Genomic DNA, 22,478 nt, shown 5'->3' on the forward strand with positions numbered 1-22,478 from the left:
GGTAGCACATTTATGAGCTCTCTGAGCTGCGTTTTACATGAAAGGCAGTTTCTGGGAGAGGAAGTCCCTCAGGCTACCACTAGACAGACTGGGCTACACATACATGCTCCCAGCATGTACACAAGGGCTACTCTGCTCCCTCTGGACTCAGGACCAGGGATCTGCACTGGGAGTATGGGCTGCCTCTGGGCCAAGAGGATGAGTGGTAGATAAGGGGCCATCCAGACTGCCACAAATTCTACCACTTTTAAGAAGCTTTTATTCTTGATTCAGTGCTCACTCTATTACTCAAGTTCTTTAACTATTTTCTGGAGTCCTAAGAAAGATATTTCTGCCAGTTCTTGCTAACTGTTCACAGATTCTGTGGGGAACAGAGCCTGAAGAATCTCATTCCACCATCTTGATGAGGGTGAGGACTGTTTCAACATATTTTATATACTCTTCTGCAGAACAATTTGTGTTGCTGGGATTATAATAAAATGATTTCCTAGGAACAGGACTTAATATAATTACCTTTCGCAGTGTTCCATACTGTTTTCTGTACTTCTTGTTCCAAGACGTTCCTAGCTTTTTCAAGAGCTTCTGGCCCAGCTGGTCAACAGCAATTAGATTACTCTCCTCCTTATGAAAGAAACACAAAGTCATTTAAGAAAAATTTGATTGCACAGGGACAAATAGGATTATATCTAATTAAGTACACCTATAACAAAAACTGTGTAAGTGGATTAACCATAATTTTTACAAAATAAATTTGTTTTAAAAAGTGGATTAAAGCAGTTTAAAAACTTATTTCTGCTACTTTCTATGTGCAAAGTGCAAAAAACTTAAAAAGCAGTATCCAAAGAATATTCTAAGGTTTGGCAATTTCCTGATACTATGTGATTTTTAGAAAAAATATTTAATGTGCCAAAAAAAAGATTACTAACTGGTTTTGTAATCATGAGTGGAAAAGGGCAGGTTGAATCAAGGTGAATGAATCATAAATTGTGCATACCTGCCTGCCATGGCTGTTCCTTCAACTGAGTGCTACATATCTTGGGCTCTGTGAGAGAAAAATCCCCGTGCTTGGTGACCTTGCATGACATGGAGTTTTGCACATAAATCAATTTAAAACATACCTCTTCTTTACATAATTTTCATAATTAAAAAAAAATGTTGCCAAATTTTGGAAATGTTAATGTTCAAACTGCAAATTTTTACCACATGTAATTTTCTTCTTCTGGATCAGTACATGGCTTATAATCTCAGCCAGTGGTTTGAACTATTCCAGTGTCAACTGCCATGTGCTCTGCTTCAAGGGGGAACTTGTCTTTTGTGAATTTTTGTACATAAGTATTTATTACAAATATTTTAGCAAATGCTTTCTATTTCTGTTGCTTGTGCACATCTTGGCTGGTGTTACAGAAAATAGTGCAAACATTATTTCCTTACTGAGGAATGAGGGTTTTCTTTTTCTTTTTTTAGTTTGTGTGTATGAGGGTGTGGGGGGACCAGTTTATGTTGAATATTTAGTTTTTCTTCTGCATGATATATCATGTTATGGGATCTTTAGAAAACGTCATACTATATGAACAAAAAAATAAAATATTTGAAATGTGAAAAAAAAAATCTTAGTTCTGCTCCTTCCCATATGCAAGGTGTAAACAACTTTAAAAGCAGTATTCAAAGAGTATTCTAAGGTTTGGCAACTTCCTGATATTATGTGAGATTTTCAGAAGAAATATTTAAGTGCCAAAAAAGAGATCACTAATGCCTTCCCTGAATGTTTTAAAGTATAAACAAGTTTAAAAAAGGGGTAAGAACACTTACTCACTGTTGGAGGGAATGTAAAATTATATAGCCATTGTGGGAGATGGTTCGGTGGTTCCTCAGGAAGCTAAATATAGAATAGGCTTATGACCTGGCAATGATATTTGGGATAAACCCAGATCTGAAACCATGGGCATGAACAGACAACAGCACGCCAATGTTCACAGAGGCATTATTCACAATTGCCAAAAGATGGAAACAACAACAAGTGTTCACAGCAGATAAGTGGGTAAACAAAATGTGGTATATACATACAATGGAATATTATTCAGCAGTAAGAAGGAATGAAGTCCTGAAGCATGCAACAACATGGATGAACCTTGAGGACATAATGTTAAGTGAAATAAATCAGACACAATAGGTCAAATACTGTATTTTCTCACTGATATGAACTAATTATAATGTGTAAACTGATAAACAATGGGGATCAGCTGCTCAATATGTACAGAATATTCAAAAGGTTGAACTTAATATTTGGAAATTAATAGAGGTTATGGTAGCATGTTATTGTGAGAATAATTAACAGTGCTGAGTGGTATGTGAGTGTGGTGGAAAGTGGAAGTTGAGAGCATGTATATCACCAGAAAGTTGGAGGTTAAAACACGGAAATGTATAACAAAGTAACTCTTGTGGTAGAAATGCCCATGACTAACTGTATAAAGACAAAAAACTTCTTTTATGAATTAGAACAAATGTATCCCAAATTGATGGGTTTACGGGGAAAAAAATGTACCTACTTCAAACTATGGAGTTGAGGTAATAGTAATATTTTAATACTTTTTCATCAATAGTAACAAATCTACTACACCAACACTGTGGGTTAAAAACAGGGATGTATAAGAGCATTTGGGTTTTATATTTTATTTTTATTTCTTTTCTGGAGTAATGAAAATGTTCTAAAATTGATCATGGGGTTGTGTGCACAACCATGTGATGATATTGAGAGTCAGTGATTGTGTACTTCAGATGGTTCGTTTGGCATGTGAATGTATCTCAATAAATCTGCAAAAAAGAAAAAAGGGGGGAAGGGAGCAAGATGTGGCTACAGCAGGAAGAATGAAAAATCCTAGTCCCTAGTAGGAAGAATGAAAAACCATCTATTAAGTATGAATAAGTAAATGAAAGGAGACCTAAGATGTTTACAATAGGGTACATACACTAAGCAAACATTAAAAGTTATATACTTGAGGTATTATTAATACCAGGAATACAAAAGGGTACAAAACTTCAGGTCCTAAACACATTAAAAGAATTATATGGTAAAACAGTAAACTGTAAAATAGTAGGCACAGTAAATCCCAATTCAATTTAAAACAATAACCAAAAAAATCGGTACTCAATCCTAATATATGGACATAAACATAAGGAAAACAGAATGCAAAGAATATATATCAAAGGGTTGACAATGAGCGGGTGCAAGGATAGTTCTGTGACAGACTTCTTGCCTGCCATGCGGGAGACCCAGGCCTGATTTCCTGCCTGGGCACTCCCTGCCCCTTTACCCCCACTGCCCCCCACACCAAAAAATTCAACAAATGGTGCTACAATAACAGGACAATCACATGGAAAAAAAAATGAAATGTGACCCCCACCATATAGCATACAAAAAAAAATTACTTACAATGACACAATATTACATATGCACATACACTCCACACTTTACCTGTAATAAGATTGCTTTTAGAATCATTAGTGGATCCTCAATCTCTTCTTCATTTTGAAGATCTTCCAAATTCACATACGACTTACTTTTTTCCTCCTAGGAAGAAAACAAAACAGTTTTTATCACTAGTCCCTTAAAATGCAATCAACAAAAATGAATGTCTGTTAATACAGACAAAAAGAAATAATCAAGAAATAGTGAAATAAATATGGCATGGCAATCCAGATACAATCCTCCCTTGTGCTGCAAAATGACTAAAAATGCTGGATGAAGTAAAAATAAATAAAGAAGACAAAATGAACAAAGAAAACTAACTTTACCTTTTTTTTTTTTTTTTTTTTTTAAGAAAACTATCTTTTAAAACACCTCTGAGATAGATTCAGGAAAATCTTCAGAGGACAAAAAGTGAAATGAGAATCCAGGGAGGAAATCCAAGGTTGAGGCTTCCAGCTGCCCAGACATGCGAATAAGCGAGCTTCCATGTTGGTGTTCACATAGGGCAGGAGATGAGACTCAAAGTCTAAGACCTACCCAAAGTGAGAGCAGAATGATAGACCCGAGAGTAAAGCTGGAAACTTCAAAGAGCTACATCCTCAATACAAGCGTTACCTAGAAAATAATTCATCCCACAATAAAGGACAATTAGGAACTGACATGCCTTAACTTTGACACTGGATGAAGGGGACAAACATTTCCTCTAATAATCTCTAATCACAGTAGGTCCTCATAGGGTTTGCGGTCCAAAGTTATACTAGCTGTATGGCTCCCAAATCATTAGGCTAAGATTTCATTTTAATGTTGCTAAGGGACCCAGGCTTTGGTAGAGATAGACACAAATTTTTCCAGGATGAAGGCTACACTTTGAAATCAGGTGTTAAATTATTCCCATCAATTATATTCTTAAAAAACAAACAAACAATCTAAAATACTAAGACCACATGTAAATGTAATTAGCAGATGGCCAAATTAGAACTGTGGTATCTTTAGATACCATAGTGATCAGGTAAATGATAATAAATGTGTTTAAAATCTTTAACGAAATTTATGGCTGAGGAGAAGAGACTCAAACAATGATAGGAGGGGAGAGAGAGGCTGGCACCAGTGATTGCACTCAAGCCCAATGTCAGACAAGTTGTTAGAAGTAACATGCAGTTGATCTCAGTCCTGCTCTTGTCCCTGGACTTCTGGGGACAAGCTGTTGCAGTGGGTACTGCTCACAGGGCTGCCTACTAGAAGGTGCTGCAAAGCCTTCTTTACTCTACTTCCTCAAATGTACAAGAAAATGTTCCAAGTGAAACCAACCATTAGTGAGGCAAAAGGACCCAGAGAAGGAAATGGGACTCTTTACAGGATTTTTTAAAAGCCAAATGCAACATTTTAAATAGCTAATGGCCTCCATTCTAGAAGAAAGGGATCATCTTCTGGATGTGCTAAGAGAGACTTAAATGTTGGCTTAACCTAGGGAAAATTCCATGAGATTGGTCATGAGATATATTCCTTACAGAGAGCACCTAATTAAAAGACTCAATGTATGCAGGAAACAGCTCCTTAAAAGGGCAGAAGAAATTGTTTAACTATAGACAGAGAGAACAATGCCTGGTTATTACTATAATACTTGGAATCCTTTGTTTCTATGATCAAGAGATCACTCAGCATAATGGAGAGAAAGAGACAAGCACAGTGTTCAGTAGGTGTTCCTACTGAAGTTAAAATTCTTAAAGCAGTAAAATCATTATTTGAACACTACAAACTCTGGATGAGAAGTTAGTGATTCTTAAAAAGAACAGTTAGATGAAAACAAAAATAAACAGGAAGAATGCTTGACAGAAGCCATGAAAAAGCAAATATACTTTGCATAAATGGAAAGCAATCTTTTAATTGTTCTTTAAGCCATGAGGAAGACCTTACTAAAGTAACAGAGTCCCAAGAAATCATATATAAACAGTTCAAACAGCAAAGCCAAATGTAAGAATGTTTGGCTGCTCTCTCTAGTCACAAGACAAAGCTGGGAGAAGATCTTTATGAGCTCGTGTAGTAGCTGACGACGTTATATACCCTAGAAAAGGCCATGTTCTGTTAGTCCATTCATGTGGGTGCAGACCTGTTGCAGGTGGGACGTAATCCTCTTGCTGGATTCCTTTGTTAGAGAATAACACACATACAATAGCTGAGAGATGAAACGAAGAGCTCACAGAGAAAAGCCCTGGAGAAGCTAAGAAAAGAACCATAGGAAATACAGGAAGCCACTGAAGCCAGAAGCTGAAAGCAACAAAATCAGGGAAAGAAGGACCATCAGATGTTGGCCATGTGCCTTCTCATGTGACAGAGGTAACCTAGATACCAGCAGCTTCTCTTCAGAGTATGGTATCTCCCTGTTGATGCCTTGAGTTGGGACACTTTCACAGCCTAAGAACTGTAAATTGTAATTAGTAAATCCCCATTGTAAAAGCCAACCCATTTCTGGTATATTGCTTTTTGTCAGCTTTAGCAGAGCACAACAGGAGGAAAAGAAGCTAATCAATTTTTTTTTCACACAGGCAGGGACCGGGAATCGAACCTGGGTCCTCTGGCATGGCAGGCAAGCATTTTTGCCTGCTGAGCCACCGTGGCCCACCCACTAATCAATTTTGAAGAAGTGAACACAAAATTGCAAAGAGATGTCCACTGAAGAAATGAACATAAAATTGCAAAGAGATGTCTGAGAAACCATACCCAATAGGAAGACGTGGCAGAGAGCCATTAGTCTTGGAACATGCTACCTCACCTCACAGTGTGAAGCTACATCTGTGTATGACCCGAATGATAAACTTGGAAATGAAATTGCGAATAAAAACTTTATGCATCAAAACACTGAGGATAAATACTGTCAGCTAGAAAAATGCTTAAAACATGAAACTGGTAAAGTAAATGCTGTAGCAGATATTAAGGAAAGCAGAGACAATTCCTGAGGTAGAAGATGAACTGGCAAAGAGGGTGGAAGCACTTTTTAAAAGCTGAAGAGGGACATGGCAATATTGAAAAAAGATTACATCAAATAGAGGCACAATTGGAAGAAAATAATTAAGAATTGCAGTGGTCAAGGCAAAGAGAAAAAAAATAAATGAACAAAATAAACATTTATCAAACTCATTCACAAGCTTCTGTCAAAATCTAATGAAAGGCTTCATTTCATCTTTAAGAGAACGGTTACCCCAGAAAATAATTCTCTACTATGGGAGACTCAAAGTGAAAGAAGGCAGTTCGAAGGAAGGCAATACGGTAAGGACCAGCTCATACAAATATGAAGTGATTGGGAATATGCCCAATAGCTCTTGTCCTGGCAGATGGACACAAGCATTTGTGTTTTATTGCATGTTTTATCCTCTAACATGTGAGAGTGTTGCTTACCTAGCTATCACTTCTCAACTTAGAACCAGAAATCGGGCCATAGCTGTAATATAAGAAAAAGAAACAGAAAAGGACTGGAAAGGATGAAATAAAACTGCCTTTTTCTAAGATGTCTACAACATAAAAGGGTTTAGCAAGATTATTAGTCATAAAATCAATAATAGTAAAAATAACTATACTTCAAAACAGCAGCCACAGAGAGTTTAAAAATTTTAAAAGTTCAGAAAAAAAAAAGCAACAACAATAAATAAGGTACAGGCATACCCCACAAAACATCTTCCTGGTAAACACTTTCTTGGTAGAAAACAGTTTGACTTGTTAAATATCCAAACTTTACAGGATATATGTATATCTCAATAGATCACAAATATAACAAATAGAACATCAGAAACACAGATATTTTGAAAAGGAAGCTGAACATCAACAAAGAGAATGTGCCTCTTGGCTACTGCTGGTGCTGAGAGTCCACATGGCCACATATGGAGTAACCATTCCTTAGCAATGGTTCTAAAGATCTAAGCATATACAGACATTTCACTCTTATATACACATATTTTAATTATCTTTTAGAAAACTGGTTAAGGGTTTTGAGTTGATGTGTAACATATTACCATTTTTCTCATTTAAAAGAGTAAGAAACAGACTCTCAGTTCTTTCTCTCAGAACTGCAAGTTCTTTTTTGAGAAAATTATAAAACTTTGTTTTTATGAAACATAAGAGAAGCTCTAAAACACGAAAAGATTTATCCTGTTCACATATGAAGATGCAAAGCCCCATTATTTTGTGTGTGTATAAAAGCTGACAAACTGATTCTAAAAATATATACATAAGCATCAAAAGTTAAGACAGGCATGGCACTCCTGAACAATAACATGGGGAGTCTTGACTTACTAGATAACATGATTTACTATAAAGCTACAGAAATTAACAATGTGGTTATTTGCTAGGAATAGAATTAAAACAAACAAAGGAAGAAAACAGAGAGCTGAAAAACAGATTTACAAATCAATGAACTGTTGATATTAAAGATTTGTCATTATAGATTCGTGGAGGAAGAATGGATATTCAATAAATGGTAATGGACAAGTGGAAACCAAAGCAGAAAAAAACCCCTACGTCACACTGTTTAGTAAGGGTTGTGTATATATATCTATAATGTGTGTGTGTGTGTGTGCATATATGCATATGTATATGCATGTATGTAAATGTTATGAGATTCATTAGAGGAATTGGTCCAAATAACTATGGAGATTGGCAAGACCAAATCCCTTAGGGCAGGTTGCAAACTGGGAACTCTGATGAAGGCTTGGATGAATTCCCCAGGAGATGCGGGCTGAAACAGAGACAGAACTTCTTCTTTCTTACTACTAAACTCATCAATTTTCCCTTTAAGGCCTTTGACTGATTGGATGAGATTTGTCTCACTATTGAGAAGAGTTTCCTTTGCTGATTATAGATATAATCAGCCACTGAAGCAATCAAGTGATTAATAGTTTAAATCCATGAAATATCCTCACAATAACAATCAGGCTAGTGTTTGCTAGATCAAACACTGGACACCATAACCTAGACAAGCTGACACATAAACTTAACCATCACACACAGTAGCCCCAAGAAACTATTAAAGGAAGACTGGAAATTTAAAAGGAAAAACTGTAAAATCTTTAGAAGACAATATAGAAGAAAAATCCTTATCATCTTGGGTTCAGTGTCATGAAACAAAGAAAACCTGAGAAACTGTTCTAAATTAAAGAAGACTTTCAAAATATACTAACTAAATTTAATGCATTATCTTGGACTTGATACTAGAGTGGGAAAAAAAGCTGTCAAAAAGTATGCAGAAGGGACAACTGGTAAAATGTGAATGTAAACTACATTTATATTAGATAATATATATATAATTAGATATATTATACTATATAACAGTACTATATCAGTGTTAAAGTTCTTGATTTTGATCTATGTCTATATAGGAGTGTTCCTGTTCTCAGGAGATACACATTAAATACAGTATTTAGGGATCCATTTGGAGAATTTCTGATTTTCTCGCAAGCAGAGGGGACAACCAAATCAACAGGCTGAGACCTGATCTGTGTTTATAGGGTGTGCCCCTATAAAACTTATTCCTGCAAAGGATAAGCTAAGCATACTTATGATTATGCCTAAGAGTCACTCCCAAAGAACCTCTTTTGTTGCTCAGATGTGGCCTCTCTGTAAGCCAACTCAGCAGGTGAACTCACTGCCTTCCCCTCTACATGGGACATGACCCCCAGAGGTGTAAATCTCTCTGACAATACGGGACAGAACTCCTGGGATGAACTGGCACCCGGCATCATGGGATTTAGAAAGCATTCTTGACCAAAAGGGGGAAGAGAGAAATGAGACAAAATAAAGTTTCAGTGGCTGAGAGATTTCAAACAGAGATAAGAGGTTATACTGGAGATTATTCTTATGCATTATATAGATATCCCTTTTTAGTTTATGGTGTACTGGAATGGCCAGAGGGAAGTACCTGAAGCTGCTGAGCTGTGTTCCAGTAGCCTTGATTTTTGAAGATGATGGAATAACTATACAGCTTTTACAATGTAACTGTGTGATTGTGAAAACCTTGTGCCTGGTGCTCTATTTATCCAGTTTCTGGACAGATGAGTAAAAAAATATGGATAAAAAATAAGTAACAATGTGGAAAAGAGGTAAAATAAATTGGGCAGATGGAAATACTAGTGGTCAAAGAGAGGGAGGGGTGGGAGGGGTATGGGATGTATGAGTTTTTTCTTTTTTCTCTTTCTTTTTTTTTTTTTATTAATTAAAAAAAGAATTAACAAAACAATTAGAAATCATTCCAATCTACATGTACAATCAGTAATTCTTAATAACATCACATAGTTGCATATTCATCATTTCTTAGTACATTTGCATCGATTTAGAAAAAGAAATAAAAAGACAACAGAATAAGAATTAAAGCAATAATAGAAAGAAAAAAAAAACAAAAAAAACAAAAACAAAAAACCTATACCTCACATGCAGCTTCATTCAGTGTTTTAACATAATTGCATTACAATTGGGTAGTATTGTGCTGTCCATTTCTGAGTTTTTATATCCAGTCCCGTTGTACAGTCTGTATCCCTTCATCTCCAATTATCCCTTCTCTTTTTTTTTTTTTTTTAATTAACGGAAAAAAAGAAATTAACCCAACATTTAGAGATCATACCATTCTACACATGCAATCATTAATTCTTAACATCATCACATAGATGCATGATCATGATTTCTTACTACATTTGCATTGGTTTAGAAGAACTAGCAACATAACCGAAAAAGATATAGAATGTTAATATAGAGAAAAAAATAAAAGTAATAATAGTAAAATCAAAACAAAACAAAACAAAACAACACAACAACCTATAGCTCAGATGCAGCTTCATTCAGTGTTTTAACATGATTACTTTACAATTAGGTATTATTGTGCTGTCCATTTTTGAGTTTTTGTATCTAGTCCTGTTGCACAGTCTGTATCCCTTCAGCTTCAATTACCCATTGTCTTACCCTGTTTCTAACTCCTGCTGAACTCTGTTACCAACGACATATTTCAAGTTTATTCTCGAATGTCCGTTCACATCAGTGGGACCATACAGTATTTGTCCTTTAGTTTTTGGCTGGATTCACTCAGCATAATATTCTCTAGGTCCATCCATGTTATTACATGGTTCATAAGTTTATCTTGTCTTAAAGCTGCATAATATTCCATCGTATGTATATACCACAGTTTGTTTAGCCACTCTTCTGTTGATGGAGATTTTGGCTGTTTCCATCTCTTTGCAATTGTAAATAATGCTGCTATAAACATTGGTGTGCAAATGTCCGTTTGTGTCTTTGCCCTTAAGTCCTTTGAGTAGATACCTAGCAATGGTATTGCTGGGTCGTATGGCAAGTCTATATTCAGCTTTTTGAGGAACCGCCAAACTGCCTTCCACAGTGGTTGCACCCTTTGACATTCCCACCAACAGTGGATAAGTGTGCCTCTTTCTCCGCATCCTCTCCAGCACTTGTCATTTTCTGTTTTGTTGATAATGGCCATTCTGGTGGGTGTGAGATGATATCTCATTGTGGTTTTGATTTGCATTTCTCTAATGGCCAGGGACATTGAGCATCTCTTCATGTGGCTGTTGGCCATCCGTATTTCCTCTTCTGAGAGGTGTCTGTTCAAGTCTTTTTCCCATTTTGTAATTGGGTTGGCTGTCTTTTTGTTGTTGAGATGAACAATCTCTTTATAAATTCTGGATATTAGACCTTTATCTGATATATCATTTCCAAATATTGTCTCCCATTGTGAAGGCTGTCTTTCTACTTTCTTGATGAAGTTCTTTGATGCACAAAAGTGTTTAATTTTGAGGAGTTCCCATTTATTTATTTCCTTCTTCAGTGCTCTTGCTTTAGGTTTAAGGTCCATAAAACCGCCTCCAGTTGTAAGATCCATAAGATATCTCCCAACATTTTCCTCTAACTGTTTTATGGTCTTAGACCTAATGTTTAGATCTTTGATCCATTTTGAGTTAACTTTTGTATAGGGTGTGAGAGATGGGTCTTCTTTCATTCTTTTGCATATGGATATCCAGTTCTCTAGGCACCATTTATTGAAGAGACTATTCTGTCCCAGGTGAGTTGGCTTGACTGCCTTATCAAAGATCAAATGTCCATAGATGAGAGGGTCTATATCTGAGCACTCTATTCGATTCCATTGGTCGATATATCTATCTTTATGCCAATACCATGCTGTTTTGACCACTGTGGCTTCATAATATGCCTTAAAGTCAGGCAGCGCGAGACCTCCAGCTTCGTTTTTTTTCCTCAAGATGTTTTTAGCAATTCGGGGCACCCTGCCCTTCCAGATAAATTTGCTTATTGGTTTTTCTATTTCTGAAAAATAAGTTGTTGGGATTTTGATTGGTATTGCATTGAATCTGTAAATCAATTTAGGTAGGATTGACATCTTAACTATATTTAGTCTTCCAATCCATGAACACGGTATGCCCTTCCATCTATTTAGGTCTTCTGTGATTTCTTTTAGCAGTTTTTTGTAGTTTTCTTTATATAGGTTTTTTGTCTCTTTAGTTAAATTTATTCCTAGGTATTTTATTCTTTTAGTTGCAATTGTAAATGGGATTCGTTTCTTGACTTTCCCCTCAGCTTGTTCATTACTAGTGTATAGAAATGCTACAGATTTTTGAATGTTGATCTTGTAACCTGCTACTTTGCTGTACTCATTTATTAGCTCTAGTAGTTTTGTTGTGGATTTTTCCGGGTTTTCAACGTATAGTATCATATCGTCTGCAAACAGTGATAGTTTTACTTCTTCCTTTCCAATTTTGATGCCTTGTATTTCTTTTCTTGTCTAATTGCTCTGGCTAGAACCTCCAACACAATGTTGAATAATAGTGGTGATAGTGGACATCCTTGTCTTGTTCCTGATCTTAGGGGGGAAGTTTTCAATTTTTCCCCATTGAGGATGATATTAGCTGTGGGTTTTTCATATATTCCCTCTATCATTTTAAGGAAGTTCCCTTGTATTTTTTCTCTTTCTTGACTGATGCAAATGTTCTAGAAACTGCTTATGGTGATGAATACACAACTATGTGATGATATTGTGAGCCAATGTGTACATCATGTATGGACTGTATGTGTGTGAAGATTTGTCAATAAAAATATTTTTTAAAAAAAGTATAAAGGGGTCAAGGGGATTGATGATTTCTACCTAATTTCAGATAGTTCGGCACTAATAATGACAATGTCAATAATATGCGTGTGTATCTATTAACACACACAGAATACACACATACACATGTGGGAAACATTAACTGGAGAATCTAAGTGTATACAGGAGGTGTTTGTGGTATGTGGTAATTTTCTTTTACGTGTAAAATCGGAAATAAAAATGTAAAATTTTTATTTGTATTAGCTTTCAGTAACTACTAAAGGTTTCTACAGGGTGACTACATATTAAATGACAAAAGATTATCCTCATCAAAATAATAGAAAAACACCCACAAAGATAATTCCAAACTAATTCCTATACTTACTTGAAATTGCCAATTTCCCAAATGATCAACATCTTTAATATACACATGATAATGTCCGCCATAGCAGCCACCTTTGTGTATAATAACTGAGAAGAGATCATATATATATTCCGAGTCATCTGATTCACTCTATAGAAAAAAGAGCATAAACAACAATATAGTTTAGAAAAAAATGCTAAGATTCACAATAAAAGGAAATGAAGAATTTCAACTACTGAAATTCATAAGAGATTCCACTTTATCACTGTTATTTAAGGGGAATTTAAATAACCAGCTTTACATTTTACTAGTTGTCTTTAAATTTTAAAATTCTTAATTCTTAGGTTGAAAATTATCACTGACCTAATACCAATCTCACTACACCAATAAAATTCTGCCTTTTAAACATGTACTGAAAATGATGCTATTTTAATGTATTTTGGCCAACTTCATGTAAGATAATGTGAAAACAAAACACAATACCCTACAAGTGATTCTGTTACAGAGATTTTTCAAAAGTGAAAACCACATTTGTATTAGACGTATACCTATTACATTACTTTATAAATGTGCTCTTTAGCTGCTGAATTTGTCCTATCTTCCAAATAGATTATTACCCCAAAATCAGAGTCATTTTTCTTATCTATAATCATTCCTGACACTATAATCCTCTGCATATAACAGGAATTTAGCAATTATGAATACTAGCTGGTTTTGTTTAGTGTAATGAAGAGATTCTTCCTTACTTTATTAATTTTATGACTAGTCCTATGATTTTTAATACATGTTCTATAATGATTAGTGGCCCAACAGATGAATACCTATACTGTTTTTTAAAAATCAAATTTGGAGCAAGAGATACTTTAAAGATATTTAGTTAAATGCCTGAAATAGGAAAAAAGGAAGACTTAGTTTTCACACTTGAGGGGTTGAAATACATAATGTAAATTCTCCTTCAGCTTTGATTTTGATTCTGATTACTCTCTCTTGCTTCAATGAGTGTTCATAAGAATGCCATTTTAGGGAGTGACAATTATTTGAGGAACTATTTGCTTTAAAGACTAGTTTTACAAGGCTTTTTTACTTTCATGTGTACTTTCACAGCATTTTTAAAATGTCTGATTCACACAAAATAGATGTAAAGATGCAAAGTGATACAGAAATCAACAATTAAAAAGTAATATGAATTTTCTAGATAAGTGCTCAAGTTTTTACTTATTTCACGTTCGCTATTAAAAGTATGTTAAAATCATGTGACAAATTTCCTTTCATACAAGGACAAAAAAAATTTCACCAGTAAATGGAAGGTAAGGGCAAGTATATTAACTCTGGAAAAATTGTTTTATTTTCTATATGGTAATAACAGACTGAGGGACAACACAACATTAGAATCTGAATGGCAAAGATCAAAGAGCACAGCAATTAGTCTTGAAATAGAGTAAGACCATTTGTAAAAAGTTTGGATTCAAGAATCTTTATAAACAAGAGATTACTTTTTTTACACAAAAATTCAACAGCTAGCTAATAAATGCTAGGTTTAACTAATGAGTGTTTTGTAATAAGAAATACTTTAGTCTTATGACCCTACTACTCTTAAGATGTACAGCAATTGCAAAGAAAATATTTGAAAGTAGCTTATTAAGTTGGTTGATCATGTAATTAATTTTTCTTTTCTATGTCTTATAGATTACAAGGTCTAGATTAGTGAAGTTTCATTTGCACGTTACTTTCTAAAAGTGTAATTCATTTGTACATCTAAAATAAGCTAACTACAAATAGCAAAGTATTAATTCCTGGAACTTTTTCAAATGCAGTCATTTCTAACTTTGTTTTTAAAATTTCAGTTCAAAGTTTTATCAAGTACGGTATAATATAGAGAAGAATTGAGAACAAATCCATACTTTGGAAATCCAAAAGAATGGCAATAAACCAGAAATTCTCAACTAGGAGTGATTTTGCCCTCTCTCCCGCCAAGAGACATCTTGGCAATGTCTGGAGACATTTTTGGTTGCCACAGTGGGGGCAGTGGATACTAATGGCATCTAACAGATAGAGACTAGAAATGTGGCTAAACATCCTCCAATGCACAGGACAGCTCCCCCCGCCCCCCCCCCCCCATATACACAATAGAGAATTATCTGACCCAAATATATTAATAGTCCAAGGTTAAGAAATTCTGCAATAAAACAACTGAAAATCAGGTCAAAACGATTCAATCTTGGGAGGGAAAAGAATTTTAAAATAAAATAGTTCAAACCTGTTCACAAAAAGGCCTGAGATTGATCCGGAGAGGGAACGTATAACAGCTAGTTTCCTTGTACCGTTCACATTTCACAAAATCAAAATTAAATCTTAATAATGAAATAGTAAGAAAAGGAGGCAGCTTACGTAATTTGGCCAACTGTTAAAAGAAGAATTTTTTTAAGTTTTTAAAGTCAGAGTTACATAGAATACATAACGTTTCTTACGGTATGAACATGAAATAATGTGACGCAGTTTTAAGAGAAATATTTCCTTAAAATGCATTAACCCATTACCTTGCATTCAATATAGCTCTTGATATACTCATCTACTTTATGGGACCAAAGGTGGCATCACTCATTCATGCTAACAACTAAAAATTTACAATGCAGTTTGATGTTTTTAGTGTTGGTATCCTAAAACGCTATTAGATGAGAGTATTACAAGCGGGTGCTTCACTCTAACGTGTCAGTTTCCAGCCCAGTTCCCAGCCTTTCATCTTCCTCTGTGGTGCAATCACTTTTCCTAGCAGAAACTTGTTCTTTTCATGTGCTGAGGAAGCAGAGCTCTTAACCAAGCTCAGGGACCTGTTTCAAGGATATGAACCCCTGAAATTATATGAAAATTTTTTTAGAAAAAATGCATTTTTCTGGAGAGATCCACTGTTTTCACTGGAGTTTCCTAAGGGCTCTCTAACTCCCCAAAAGATCAGAGTTTTCTAATTTAAAAGCAGATAATATTTTTCTGTTGTTGTTTTAATTCCTGACTTTAAACTAAAACACTAAATTAAGCTTCTTTTTATTAAGAATCATCCATAAGCTTTCACCAACCCCTGTGAATTAATGCTCTGGAAGGGGGAAAAAAATCCCCCCTCATAAAATCATCCATAATCACATATATCTAACATCCTTAAAAACAGATTTAACTAACAATTCCACAAATCTGGTAGGGAAAAAAGTTAAAAGAAAAAACATCAATATAACATGGTAGCTTTTCAAACAAGTTCTAAAACTGAAGCTTAAAAAAATTTAGTAATATTATGTGGCTGGGAAAAGACTGCTCAGGACAGGAAAATCTGCATTTATATAAGGTCGCACGACTAAACTCTAAATTTTGAATGCAATAAATTCAGTGCAACTAGAATAGAATGCAATTATTTACGGTATTGAAATAAAAAATCTTCCAGTAAAAAAGAATTAAACCAATGATGACATAAAAGGTATATAAAAGACCTGCTTTTGTTAATGTGCAAGTTCAACCAATAGCCAAATCAAAAATGTGTAAGAATGTTTCTAAAACTTTTCCAGCCTCAAGTCCATGTTTATTTATTAGAGTGTCATTGTAAAACTAAAAGTAAAATACAAAATAAGCAAATAATGAATCTCTCTCTTTGTGATTCATATGGGGACAAAGGCTAGAAGGAAAAATACCTCCAATTTTAAATCCTACAGTGAAAACTATAAGCTTAGGGTTTATTGTTTATAATACATTTTCACCTACAATCTCCAGGATACAAAAATTAACATCATGTGTCATCTAAATCAATGCTCATTTTGTTTATTGGAAAAATTCAATAACTGTTAGTTGTAGAAACAGCATATATATCTCCTTGTCATAATGGAGTAACTATAAAGTCGTATCTTCTTGGTAGGTCTTTAGAACAGTATTCAAAAACCACTGCCTGAATTGAGACCAAGTTCATGAAGTTTATGACTAGCCTACCATATCATCCACCAGCACAGAAAGAGTTCCTAATAAGACTTTTAAGGATGGTGGCAGGGCTGGTTCCACAAGAGCTAAGAAAGAAGGCAACGCAGGTCAGAGATAGCATAGCTGAGTCAGATGAATGGGAAATGAAATTAATAAATTTATACATAAATTATAAACTTGTAAATTATCTGTAACAATCACTGTTATATTAACGTAACGAATTATTAGTACTGAGCAATTTATTACCATTAGCAATGGTTTTGGTGGAAATCGTGCAAAAAAAAAAAGCACTTGAAAGAACAATTCCACAGTAAGAAATCACATAGACTTGTAAAGGAATGGTGGAAAGGGGATATATATAATAGTTGCTAGTAGGTAAGGCGAAAGGAAAAATCTCCACAAAATACTTTTCTTAACTCTGTTCTCCAAAGTGAGTTATTCAGATGTCAGTCCATTCAGAACAAGGAATTAAGAGTTTTTTTTGTTTTTTTTTTTAAGTACCTTAAGAAATCTGAGGTACAAATAAAGTCTTCCTGGAAGAGAAGTGGAGAAGAAAGAACTGCTGGGTAGAAATCTTTACTTTAAAAATTTAAAAATTCTTTACTTTAAAACATGAAAATACCAGATTGTGGGAAGATGGCAGAGTCATTCCCTCAAACAAAACAACTACTGAACTGTCAAGAACTGTTTAAATCAACTATTTTCAAACTCCAGAGTCTAGTGGAACATAGCTCAGCATTCAAGGAAGAACTGGAGGAAGAGGCTGGTAAATTCTGATGAAACAGTGAATTTCACCTTCCCTGCAATAGCTAGCTACCACTCTCAGTCCTCCATCCCACCGTTCTCAGGGCAGACAGCAGTGGGGAGTTCAGCCCAGGTGTAGCCTCCTGTTGCCAGGGTGGACAAAAGATTTGGTCCTTCAAACTCCAGGGGTGTGTGGTCTGATCAGTGATCAATGATTTTAGGTTGTTTGAGGGCAGCCATTGTTGCAACCTCCCTCAGGTGAAAGCAGCAGAGAAATCCTAAAAACAACCTTCCTCAAAACTATGGAAAATAGTTAAAGTGCTAAAGTGAATGGGTGAGTGCTGAATCAAGAAAACACAGCTTCAAAGCCATAGAATAAGCTTCTGGTACCCTTGCAGAAGGGTTCCAGACCCCTATCCCATTCCCAGTGTTTCCACTGTGGGTCCCTGGCCCTGTTCCACAGGAAGCAGAGTAGTCCCTACACACATATTACAGTACAAGTGTGTCAGGACCAATCTATTGGATGTAAGTCTGAGGGATGGAGCTAGGGAACTTGTCGTGGGCTGGCTGAATCCAACAGTACATTAAAAGAATTATACACCATCATCAAGGGGATTTATCCCACATATGCATATATGCAATGATGGGTCAATATATAAAAATCAATTAATGTTATACACCACATTAACTGAATGAGAGAAACAAAAACTACACAATCATCTCAGTTGATGCTGAAAAGACATCTGACAAAATCCAGCACCTTTCCTTGATAAAAACACTTAGAAAACAGGAACAGAAGGAAACATTCTCAACATTGTAATGAACATAGATGAAAAATCCCAGCTAACATCCTAGTCAGTGGTGAAAGACTGAAAGCTTTCCCTCTAAGATCACAAAACAAGGATGCCCACTGTCACCACTGTTATTCAACATTATGCTGGAATTTCTAGCCAAAGCAATGAGGCAAAAGAAAGAAATAAAAGACATTTACATTAGAAAATAAGAAGTGAAACTTTCCGTATTTGTAGATGATCCTATATGCAGAAAATCCTGTAAAATCTGCAACAAAGCTACTAGAACTAATTCAGCAAAGTGGCAGGGTACAAGATCAGCACGCAGTAATAGTACTATTTCTATACACTATTCATGAACAATCTGAAGAAATCAAGAAAAAAAATTCCACTTACAATAACAGCTAAAAGAATTAAATATCTAGGAATAAATATAACAAAGGATGTAAAGGACTTCTACATAGAAAACTACAAAACAATGCTAAAGGAAATCAAAGGAGAGGATCGTGGGAAAATGAGAGTAGGGAACTCTAAGACTCGGTCCTTCCACCAAAACAACTATTAAACAGGCAGGAACTGGCCGAAACAAATTTTGTAACTCTGGAGGCCATAATAATACTGTATGGCATCCAAGGAAGAGTGGGAAGAAGAGATTGATAAATCACGATAAAGAACAGCAGTTACCAGTGTTTACCAGCCTTATCCCGCAGGCTCACCGCAGGTTGCCGAGGGCTCATTAGTGATCGAAAGGGATATAAAAATTCTATTTTTATATGCAAAGGAGTGGGCATGGCTGATCAATGATCACAGCTTTTTTTCCCTAAGATTCAAGTAGGCTGAATGTGAAAGGATGGGAAAAAATATACCATGGAAATAGTAACCAAAAGAGAGCTGAGGTGGTTATAATAAAATTGGATAAAATAGGTTTAAAAAAGCTAGTCATTTTAAGGGGACAGTTCAACAAGAAATGTAACAATTATAAATGCACATGCACTTAACAGCAGAGCCCCAAAATATAAAGTACTGACATATTTGAAGGGAGAAATGGATGATTCTAAATCAACAGCAGGAGACTTTTATACAACTTTCAATAATGAACAGAACTTCTAGTCAAAAGATCAGTAAGGAGTATTAGACTTCAATGATACTCTAAACTGACAAGCTCTAACAGAAATATATAGAACGCTGCACCCATCAGACACAGAATACACATTCCTCTCAAATGCACAGAATCGTTCTCCAGGATAAATCATATCTGGGTCACAAATCAAGTCTCAATAAGTTAAAAAATACTGAAATCATACAAAGCATATTCTCCAACCACAAACAGATTGAAACTATAAATCAGTAACAGATTATAGAAAAACGGAAAACAGATTTCTGGAAAAATGGAAAACCCACAAATACGTGGAAATTAAACAACACACTCAGACAAATGGGTTAAAGTGGAAATCAGAGTAAAATTAGGAAATATCTTGAGGTGAATCAAAATGAAAATAAAATATACTGAAATTTATAGGATGCTGCAAAGGCAGTGCTGGGAGGGAAATTTATTTTGCCCTAATTGTTTACATTAAAAAAGAAATATTTCAACTCAGAGGTCTAACCTCAAAACTGGAAGAAATAGAAAAGAAGAGCAAACCCAACTCAAAGTGAGGATTATTCTTGCAAGCAGTGGGGTCAACCAAATCAATAGGCTAAGCTCTCGATCTTGGGGCTTCTCCCTATGCAACTTATACCTAAGAGTCATCCCCAGAGAACCTCTTTTATTGCTCAGATGTGGCCTCTCTCTCTAAGCCAACTCAGCAGGTGAACTCACTGCCCTCCCCTCTAGTGGGACATAACTCCCAGGGGTGTAAATCTCCCTGGCAACATGGGACAGAACTCCTGGGATGAGCTGGAACCTGGCATCACGAGACTGAGAAAGACTTCTTGACCAAAAGGGGGAAGAGAGAAATGAGGCAAAATAAAGTTTCAGAAGCTGAGAGATTTCAAACAGAGTCAAGAGGTTATCCTGGAAGTTATTCTTGTGCATTATATAGATATACCAGTTTAGTTCATAGCATATTAGAGTGGCTGGAGGAAAGTACCTGAAGCTCTTGAGCTTTTCAATGTGACTGTGACTGTGAAAATATTGTGCCTGATATTTCTTTTACCCAGGGTATGGACAGATGAGAAAAAAAAAAAAAGGGATAAAAAATAATTAAATAATAGTGGGGAAAAGAGGTAAAATAAATTGGGATTGAAATACTAAAGGGGGAAGAGGGAACTGAAAGGGGGAAGAGGGAAATGAGACAAAGCGCCAATGGCTAAGAGATTCCAGAGTTGAGAGGTATCCTGGAGGTTATTCTTATGCATCAAGTAGATACCATCTTGTTATTCAAGATGTAATGGAGAGGCTGGAGGGAACTGCCTAAAAATGTAGAGCTGTGTTCCCGTAGCCATGTTTCTTGAGGGTGACTGAATAATGATACAGCTGTCACAATGTGACTGTGTGACTGTGAAAACCTTGTGTCTGATGCTCCTTTTATCTACCTTGTCAACAAAGGTGTAGAACATATGGAATAAAAATAAATAATAGGGGGAACAAAGACTAAAATAAATTTAGTTTAAATGCTAGTGATCAATGAAAGCAAGGGGTAAGGGGTATGGTAGGTATAATCTTTTTTTTTTCTATGTTCATTTTATTTCTTTTTCTATTGTTTTTTATTTCTTTTTCTGAATTAATGCAAATGTTCTAAGAAATGATGAATATGCAACTAAGTGATGATATTGTGAATTACTGATTATGTATGTTGTTTTATTTTGTTTATTTTTTTAATTAATAAATAAAAAAATAAAAAGAAAAATACTAATGGTCAATGAGACGGAAGTGTAGGGGTATGGGATGTATGAGTTTTCTCCTTTTTTTCTTTTTATTTCTTTTTCTGAAGTGACGCAAGCATTCTATAAAAGGATCATAATGATGAATACACAACTATGTGATAGCATTGTGACCCATCGATTGTACACCATGCATGCATGTATGGACTGTACATGTGTGAAGATTTGTCAATAAAAAAATTTTTTGAAAGGCAAAAAAAAATTAACTCAGGATTCCTTATTTCAGACTACATGTAACATATTTTACCGTATACTCTTAAAAAATGCAAAACCAAGTTTCAGGATGTAAACTCTCAATTCCCAGAACCTAGTTTTTCTATTACCATCTGGCAGCTTTGAACTTGGAAACCCTCTTGGTAGTTTCTTCTGATACATCTGACAAAAGTTCTTTTCGTTCTGCAATAGTGGGTAGTTCTGGATTGCAATGGCTGGATGTCAATCATCAAATTTATACGGAAGGGTGAGGGTCCCCAAATAGCTAAAGCCATCTTGGAAAAGTAGAACAAATTTGGAAGACCCACATTTCCTGATTTTAAAATTCAATACAAAGCCACAGTAATACAAACAGCATGGCAGAAGGATAGACATACAGACCAATTGAGAGCTCAGAAATCAAACCTCACATTTATGGTCAAGCAATTTTTGACAGGGGTGCCAAATCTACTCTATTGGGAAAGAACAGTCTCTTCAACAAATGATGCGAGGAAAAACTGAAATCTTCATTTGCAAAAAAAAGAACGACCCCACCTCACATCATATACAAAAATCAACTCAAAACGGATCAAAGACCTAAATATAAGATCTAGAACAATCAAATGCTAGAAGAAAATGTAGGGAGGCATTGCCAGGATCTTCATTTAGGCAATGGTTTCTTCGACTTCACACCCAAAGTACAAACAACAAAAGAAAACACAGCTTAATGGAACCATATCAAAATTAAAAACCTTCATGCATCAAAGGACTTTATCAGGAAAGTAAAAGGAAAACCTACAGAATGGGAAATAATATTTGGAAACCACATATCCAATAAAAGTTTAAAATCCAGAATATCAAAAGAAATCCTAGGGCGGTGCGGTGGTGACTCAGCAGGCAGAATTCTTGCCTGCCATGCTGGAGACCCAGATTCGATTCACAGTGTCTGCCCATGCCCAAAAAAAAAAAAAAAAATCCTACTATCCAACAACAAAAAAGATA

At 35.4% G+C, this 22,478-nt stretch overlaps 1 protein-coding gene across 12 annotated transcripts in view; it reads right to left on the reverse strand.

The window, feature by feature from the left end:
* The window catches only part of USP40 (ubiquitin specific peptidase 40), a 163,478-nt gene that overhangs the window by 131,863 nt on the left and 9,137 nt on the right, over positions 1 to 22,478 (reverse strand). For 10 of the 12 annotated variants that reach the window (XR_013173121.1, XM_077155459.1, XM_077155460.1 and 7 more), the window contains 4 exons: positions 15,173 to 15,316; positions 12,937 to 13,065; positions 3,473 to 3,568; positions 514 to 621 (listed from right to left, as the gene is read on the reverse strand). Coding sequence is in view for 11 of the 12 variants with exons in the window: in XM_077155459.1 (XP_077011574.1) it covers positions 514 to 621; positions 3,473 to 3,568; positions 12,937 to 13,065; positions 15,173 to 15,316 (477 nt within the window). In the remaining variant the exon portion in view is untranslated. The remainder of the gene's footprint in view (positions 1 to 513; positions 622 to 3,472; positions 3,569 to 12,936; positions 13,066 to 15,172; positions 15,317 to 22,478) is intronic. The other 2 variants (XM_077155467.1, XM_077155465.1) reach the window with 2 other exon arrangements.

The sequence above is a fragment of the Tamandua tetradactyla genome, chromosome 3 (genome assembly GCF_023851605.1).
Source record: "Tamandua tetradactyla isolate mTamTet1 chromosome 3, mTamTet1.pri, whole genome shotgun sequence".
Lineage (NCBI taxonomy): Eukaryota > Metazoa > Chordata > Mammalia > Pilosa > Myrmecophagidae > Tamandua > Tamandua tetradactyla.